This window comes from Oncorhynchus mykiss, chromosome 10 (assembly GCF_057628025.1).
Source record: "Oncorhynchus mykiss isolate SJ-2025 chromosome 10, ASM5762802v1, whole genome shotgun sequence".
Lineage (NCBI taxonomy): Eukaryota > Metazoa > Chordata > Actinopteri > Salmoniformes > Salmonidae > Oncorhynchus > Oncorhynchus mykiss.
In genome coordinates this window covers 67092086-67100633 of record NC_143031.1, presented here as the reverse complement: position 1 = coordinate 67100633, position 8548 = coordinate 67092086, and the positions used below count along the sequence as shown (strand labels likewise).

General features: G+C 39.1%; 1 protein-coding gene across 1 annotated transcript; it reads right to left on the bottom strand.

Annotated features, from left to right (window-relative positions):
* Positions 1-273: 273 nt before the first annotated feature.
* Positions 274-2524, bottom strand: LOC110534495 (heart- and neural crest derivatives-expressed protein 2). The gene is made up of 2 exons (XM_021619373.3): positions 1369-2524; positions 274-951 (listed from the first exon to the last, which is right to left on the bottom strand). The coding sequence occupies exons 1-2, from the start codon at positions 1903-1905 to the stop codon at positions 853-855; spliced, it is 636 nt and encodes a 211-aa protein (XP_021475048.1). The 5' UTR covers positions 1906-2524; the 3' UTR covers positions 274-852.
* Positions 2525-8548: the final 6024 nt, after the last annotated feature.

Sequence of the window (8548 nt, the reverse complement as noted above, 5' to 3'; positions counted from 1 at the left end):
ACTCGGGAAGGGAGAGCCCAGGCAAGCCTATAGGCCTTAGTTTGAAATAAAAATTGAGGCCTAGGCTACCTCTAATCAAACAGAACATGCATGATTTCATTTTTACTATAGCTATATAATACTTGTATTTCTATTCGAGGGGAAAAGCTACGGTTTTTTGAAGAATATGTCATACCTTGCAAGCGATATTTTACATTGAATGAGTTTGGTATAGAATAAACCCTTAAAGTCTGCCTCGTATTTTCACTTTAATTATGCAACAAGGTGGTTGACTTTGTTTTTAAAAAAAACAGTGGTTTATTGAATTAATTACATTGTTTACATCTGAAATATGATTTAAATTCCACGTCTCTGGACGGAAGTGCAATTGAGTGGACTAAACAGTTGTTTAAAACACTATCACATACTGAATAAGACCACAAAAATGACAACATAACACTTCATTGCTTTTTTTTTCAAATAAAACATTTGCTTGAACTGCATCCACGACATCAGCCAAACACCATTGGTATTTATATCCAAAGAGAGATAGATGGAGATAGAAAGAGAGACAGGGATAGATTGAGAACGACTTCACATACACCATAGTGTCCAATATTTCTGTTTGATTTACTCTTGGGACAACAACAAACATCCAACCAACAACATCAGACAATGACAAAGTCCCTTACCAAAGGGTGTTGTATCTTCTCCTCTTAAAAATGGAATGTTTTTTTTCTCTTCAAATATCCACTCTCCGTAGCGGCAATTGCACATAAATATTCCATTAAATAACGTGAGAGTACAAATACAAGTCTAGAAGAAGACTTTTTCATCATTTCAAGTCTTTTTTTGAGAGGAGAAGAAGGATATTCACTGTTTGAGTTCCAAAGCCCAGACATGCTGCGGCCAACCAGTCCTTCCTTTGGTTTTCTTGTCATTGCTGCTCGCTGTGTTTTTCAAAACGTCATTCTGTTGGAAACAAGGAAAAATTGGATGTATGTTATTGTTGTCGAGAAATACTACTTTCTTGCCACTTATCACCACTTCTCTCCGGCATTCAAGGCTGTTATTCGGCCTACTGTGGTGTGGGAGCATGAAGTTGTTATTACTAAATTATTAGGAAAATTATAATATATTTACAGACTTTTATAACGCCAGTTTAGAACAGGTATAATTTAGCAACCTTGTCTCCATAAAACCAGTATTACTGTCGCTTATGTCAAAATATTATAGGCCTTAAGAAGGTTGTAGCCTATTGAGTTTCACAGCATAGGCTACTACAAACCTAGATAATAAGCAAATGTATGATCTATAATGTCAAGCTTTGCAGGAGGCTACTCTATGTTTGCATAAGTATGCATAACTGAAATTACGAATTTGTCTTACCACTTCTTTCTTTCTCCTCTCCTCCTTTGCTTCTGTCTTTTTGAAGTCAGCTTTGAAGGCCTCTGCGTCGCCGTTCTGCTCGTCCTTGTCCAGAATGTCCATGAGGTAGGCGATATAACTGGTAGCCAACCTGAGGGTCTTTATTTTGGACAGTTTAGTATCCGCAGGAACATTCGGAATGCAATCCCTGAGCTCGGAGAAGGCGCTGTTGATGCTCTGAGTCCTGCGCCTCTCCTTTCGGTTTGCCGTAGGTCTCCGTTTCACCGGCCGAGGTCCCATCCCGATCCCAGCGACGCCAGCCCCGGGGATACCACCTCCGTAGTGTGCGTGGTCTAACGCCGGGCCCCCGGTGGAGTATTCGGGGCTGTACGAGGGTGCCATACTGTAGTCTGGGGGAGACATCTCCGGGTGGCTTATCAGCCAACCGTGGAAGTAGGGGTTCTCTTCGTGGCAGCGGCTTGCAGCTGCTGCTGCAGCGAAGGAGTAGCCGTCATGATGCATCACCGGATGGTGAGGGAATCCACCAACTAAACTCATGGCGACACAGCAGTAGACCAAAAACTGCGACTAACGAACCACGAAACGAATACGCGTTCGCGCACTCCGATTAATGTCAGGTTCTCCAAAATATTTTTTAGGAAAATAGGCTATTCTCATAAAAAGTAACTTGGTTCAGTTGGTCATTTGAAAAGCACTGCTATTTATATTTGTCCAATATAGACACCTAAACGAAACTTCAGCAATGCATGAGTTTTCAGACGTTCTTTTTTTCTGTTTTGCTGGTCTATGGTGTGGAATATAGAAGAATGTTGTCAGCTACTTACACGTTTTTCTCAATTTGTCCATTCCCAACGTGAGAAAGTTCCTTCTTTTCCATTACGGAGACAGACAGTGCATGTTTCGCCTGATGAACTGCGTCCTCAAGCACTTCGGGTCGAGCTTTTCCCCTTCAAACTCTTTATGGATTCCAGACCAAATTCATTAAATAGGGCGTCAGATAACAAAAAAGCTCTAAATCCCAGCTGCTATAGTGTGCACTGCACGCAATACACAGCCTTTCAGTTGAGCACACAACCAGAATTCATCCGTTTGATCTACATGTCACAGCTTCATCTTTCGAACGACTTGGGTTAATATATGTCGTCAAAACCACTCTGAGCCAATCGCGTCTTAGAGGAGGAGGGACATAACCTACATTGCTGGGTGTTTTCGCTCCTAAATTTCAATGGCCCCTCTTAAGCATTGGCAGCCTCCACATATTTTATTAATGACTATAAGATTGTGAAAAATCCATACACCGCCTAATTAGACTATTGAAATTATAAAATCATCAACAAAATGAGAGGTATGGACGTTTTTTTGCCTTCAAATGTCAACGTTAGGGGCTGTTGTTGTAGGCTAATTTTAAGAATGATAGGCCTATGATTAGTGGTATGCTATTACTATTTGTGGTTTGCACGTTTGATTGTACTCAACAACAACAAAATACGTAGGCATAAAAGTCAAACGCATGATTGATTAGTTTATTCATGAAACTCGTCGTGTCTTGATGTAAAAGTTAGCTTTCAAGGAAATAGGCCTACATGATTTTGTGGGATATGTCACTAGGGTCGATTATTTCGGTCATCAATGCAGCAAGGCATTTATTGTACGCGCATGGAAAGGCGCTAAATCCTTAAACAGGAATATTATTCACAGTAGCCTATGATTTTCACATCTGACACTTTTTCGTATTCATATTAAAAGTGTATATTTGATCTGTCTCAGGTAGGCCAAGTCCCTTATCAATAAACCAAGCGCATTGGTCACAGTCCATATTACTCGTGCAAAACAATTATTAACTCCATTGCATGATCCTACATTGTGTCACATAAACAACAAAATGATGCGAATAGCAAACAACAGAATCATTTAATATGTTATCTGTGTAGAAATAAATACTGCACTTTTTCGACATATTGATTTTAACTGACATGCATTATTGCTCGATTTGCGATCTTCGATAGCAAACTATGCGTAAAGTCATTTTGAGAGTTAAATGAGAGGCAAAACGTAATGGAATCACGTTGGCCCATTCTCACAATGTATCATATATATAAATATATATATATAATTTCAAATACAACATATGATATGCCCAGCTTTGACATTTATTTCGTTTTTGTTGTATAATATATTTCGCCCAACTGACTGGCTTTAGAATGTTGGTTGCGTTTTCTATATTAGCACATAAACACTATATATATATATGTGAAATTAAATTGTAATTCTTCATTATATTGCAAATAAATAATGCCTATTTCATTACAGCATTATTTTGGTGCAAATGTGAATATAATAGAGAGATTAACCTTAGGCCTACTCTTCGTAGGACCTTCCTCCAGTACTGGAATAGGCCAATACATAAACCGATAGGCTTGAATGACCAGGGAGAATCCAGCCGATGACGCAATTTAAGCAAAGTAGGCCTGTTTCGCACAGATTGCTGATAAGGTAAACAATTGATTTAAATACTCGACTAATTTTGTTTCAGGGCTCATTTGAACCTTTATTTAGACTCGAGGTTGTTGATGGTCAAGCCCGTATTTATTTATGGTAATCTCAATTGGTATAAAACCAAGTGTATCATTGGACGGTAACTCATAAGAAATTGACACGTAGTCGAGGCTATTGGCCTAAAAATGAACAATGCGTATTTTGATACAGTTCGATACTCATTAACGATGCCTTCGCAAATGAAACTGACTAAATTGCACAGAGAAACCGTTACATTTGCTATGAGGTAAAACCCATTTATTATGTAGAACAATACTACAGATCATATGGGGGTCAGAATAAACGAGTTGGCATACAAGAGCTGTTTTATTTGGACATTCCTCGGCATATCTTATTCAGCCCACACACCGCATGTTGAACGTGTGTGTTTGTGTGGGTGTGTGTGTGTAGCCTAGATATGTGTGTCAGATTAGAGAGAAGGAGAGAGAATGTGTAAAATGAAAAAAAATCCCAAACTCAAAAAGGAAGGCAGAAGGGCCATGATTTATATTTGTTTAAGTGTTGTATGTGGGGGTGGTGGAGTGTCATTCATCTGGCTAAATGGAAGTTCTTTAAGTCATTTAGATGCGTCCAGTCTCTAGTTAATGACACATAATTAGCCTATAGGTCACTTGTTCAGACTCCTGTTACAAACCTCTCCTCTTCTCTTCTCTCTGATTTCCTTTGAAACTGAAACTGAATTTGTATAAATAAATACAAGTTATGCAGAGCCAAATATTTGAGCGTGAGAGAAGTGCTTGATGAACGTGATACATTCGGCGGAACTCAACCGACGATTGGGGAGTGTCTTGGCGAGTGCTATTTGCGTGGCAATTAAATTCAATTAACAAAAACTCTCACTTTTTCCATGCAATTAAGCGAAATAGCCCGACAAATGTAGACATCTCAAAATAATACGACTTAAAATAATAATAGTTCTATGTTCTATAATCATGGTAATAATACTGTATTTATTTTATATAGCCATTTTCATTACAAAAATAATCTAAAATAATTTGTAAAAACAAACAAAACAAATGTAGAGATCTGACAGGTCTTGGTAATAACCCATAACCTTTATAGGAAAATATTGAGACCTTATTCGGATATCCTGTACTCATACAATATGTCAGTTATTTGTAGGATGGGCTATAAACCTTGAAAATATATATATATATATATATATTTTGAGAATTTCTTGACATCCCAAAACAACCCCAAAATACAAACAGACTAAAATGCATCCCTGCATGGCCACAATACTTAATACCTACAACTAGTATAAAAGCCCATATAGGCCTACAACATGTACAACATATATGCCCTAAAAATAGGTGAAATAGGCTGAAAAGCAGGCACTTCCCCATTTCCCCTCCATACAAGCTCTCATGAGGTCTCATTAGCGAACCATTTGGTATTTCCAAAAATTGCCCAATCCAGCAATGTCTCGTTGGTTGGATTTACAGCAGGGCTGGCCGTTATCGTTGTTGACCCCAGTAAACAAGCTCACATCACCTCTCTCTCTCTCTCCGTCATGACCCATAACAGCAGCAATGGTCTGAGCTATAGCCTAATGCAGGTAGGCCTAAGAAGGTAAGCGTAACAACCGCCTTAACTTAATTTATTTAGGCATTAAGCTCATCCGAAATGTCGACTGATAGAGAACAGGCTAAAAGCTGGATTTAAGGGACTTTTACGAGATTTTAATACAACTCACCTGCTCGTATGAATTACAGCCATTTCGAACCACCTTTTAAATCCCATAAATACGCTTTGAAATGCTTGGCGCTTGTTATTGCGAATGCTTGTCATGTCTAATATACAGGAGGACGAAGTGAGAAAGTTCATTTATTGGGAACAAAAGGCTTGATGCGAAACATCAGAGGGACCATGCAGAGTTCCCTGGCATTGTGCGCATGCAGGCTAGCTAGCTGCCTAAATGAAATTGAATTGTATTTTTACTATAGGCTCTAATATAGGCCCTCTTATACATAATGCACATGAATTAATTAACTATGCATTATATTTTAATTAGGCCATTTAAAATACGTGTTTTTGTCTTTTCTTCTTTACGTCTCTGATTAGGCCAAAGTGATATAACTATTGTTTACCTTTCCTCATAAAGCCCAGGGCCTGGCTCGTGTTCACTGTGCAATTACTAATCAATTATACATGACACATAAGAACATGAGTACTAGATAAGTGGTTGTCGAAATATTAACGTTAGAAAGATGTTCAATACCACATACATCGTGGCAAACGTTTGACAACATGAAATATAATGCAGGAATAAACTTTTAATGTATTCATATTTTAAAAGAAAAGGAAAACAAGCACGTCATTCAACAGAGAACCAATGATAATATTAAGACTAATAATCAAAAACCTTTTTATTTTTTCAAACCACTCAACTAAAAGTTCATTAAATGAACCCCTTTTCAAAACGGCATACATAGGCATTCATATAACCCCTCTTTTTTGTTCTACATTTTATTTGCAAAAGACATTGATTCAAGACTAGAAACACTCAAATACATTTATAAAACCACCTTGGAATGTATAATGGCAAATTGTATATAGGATGCGATAAGTTCTCTCGTCAAATTGTGAATGTGTAGAATCCATATAGTGAGACGGAGCTGCAGAGGCAGCTACTCTCCCACACTCCAACACATTATCCTGCTATAGTCAGTCAGTAGTGTGGCCAGTGCTGGCCGGGTAGCTCAAGGAGGTGAACATGGCTAGGGTAGCATTGCGTGACTGGAAACCACTTAAGTTAGTCTTTAGCAATTTTCTTATGATGTTAATTCTGAATTTCCTCAGTTTTATCTGTGAGTAAATATCAATAAACTCAGGGTCAAAGTCAAAACACAACTCGATCACAAGTTAGCAAAATCCATCTATCCCGTTCACACATTTGTACACATGATGTGATACATCGTTTTTCCTTAAAAGTTGAATTATCATAAACAATGACTGAAGTCAAACATATCTGTCGAACTACCTGTATTGGGTCAGAACCTGTTTTGGGAACTTTCTCTTTTCCTTCAACAACTCCCTTCTCCTGTCCTCTGTCCTCCCTTCTCTCTCATCCATAATAGTTATCTGTAGTAATCATCACTTCCTTAGCCTCTGTCACTCAGCACCTGTTCTCCCCCATCACCTCATTGATCATCCCTACACACTACACACTACTGTCTGTGTGAATTGCTGAAGTTCGCCCTATAACTTTCTCATATGTCTCTTTCTCTGATTATCTCTGTCCCTCTCTGTCTGTCTGTGTCTGTCTGTCTGTCTGTCTGTCTGTCTGTCTGTCTGTCTGTCTGTCTGTCTGTCTGTCTGTCTGTCTGTCTGTCTGTCTGTCTCTCTCTCTCTCTCTGTCTCTCTGTGTCTCCCTCTGTCTCTCTCTCTTTGATTATCTCTGTCTCTTTCTCTCTCTCCCAATTACATTTTAATATCAATTTATGGGCTTTATTGGCATGGGAAATATATGTTAACATTGCCAAAGCAAGTCAATTAGATAATAAACAAAAGTGAAATTAACAATACAAATTAACAGTAAACATTACCCTCACAAAAGTTCCAAAATAATGAATACATTATAAATGTCATATTATGTGCAAATAGTTAAAGTACAAAAGGGAAAATAAATAAACTAAATATGGGTTGTATTTACTCTCTCTCTCTCTCTCAGGCCAGACCTTGCTGGAGAACAATGGAGGAGAGAGGAGAAGGCAGGACTATCTGCCCATTGTGTTACAGTACCTCTACACCTCTTCCACCCCGCTCAACCCTTATCTACACTCCCGGTCCAGTGTTTGGATCGACTTTCCCACTCTTTTTTCCCTCTCTCTCCTCCTCCTCCTCTTCCTCCTCTTCTTCTTTCCATAACCACTCACTTCTGATCACTCACCCCCTTTCTTCTCTCACTCTTTCCCCCCCTCTCTCCAAGGGCCAGGTTCAAAGCCGTACTCCTCACCTCTCCCACACCAACCTCCACCCCCTAACCCCTCTCCCTCTCCTCCTCTCTCCCATTGTCCCTCCTATCGTCCTCTGGGTGTCTATCTCATTGTGTAAGCCTGAGGTGTGGGAGACATGGTGACCCCAAACACATAGTTAATCCACTGTGCTTACTGTGCTTTGCGGCCAGGCGTTTTGTCATTGTCCACCACTAAGCACCGGAGATAGAAACCGTACAGAATCCTTACAGAGGGTAAAATGAGAGTACAGCTTCAACGTGTGGGAATTGCGGAAATCCAACATGAGTGACATTAGCGTTCTTTGCTTTCAAAGTCCGGACGAACAAGCCCATACAGTGGGGCAAAAAAGCATTTAGTCAGCCATCAATTGTGCAAGTTCTCCCACTTAAAAAGATGAGAGAGGCCTGTAATTTTCATCATAGGTACACTTCAACTATGACAGACAAAATGAGAAAATAAAATCCAGAAAATCACATTGTAGGATTTTTAATGAATCGAGGGAGATTATCAGTGGTCTTGTATGTCTTCCATTTCCTAATAATTGCTCCCACAGTTGATTTCTTCAAACCAAGCTGCTTACCTATTTGCAGGTTCAGTCTTCCCAGCCTGGTGCAGGTCTACAATTTTGTTTCTGGTGTCCTTTGACAGCTTTTTGGTCTTGGCCA

Coding starts and splice junctions, on each gene's coding strand:
- LOC110534495 (XM_021619373.3), bottom strand. CDS start 1,905: ATGAGTTTAGTTGGTGGATTCCCTCACCATCCGGTGATGCATCATGAC. Junction 952..1,368: donor AGAGGAGAAAGAAAGAAGTG/GTAAGACAAATT, acceptor TGTTTCCAACAG/AATGACGTTTTGAAAAACAC.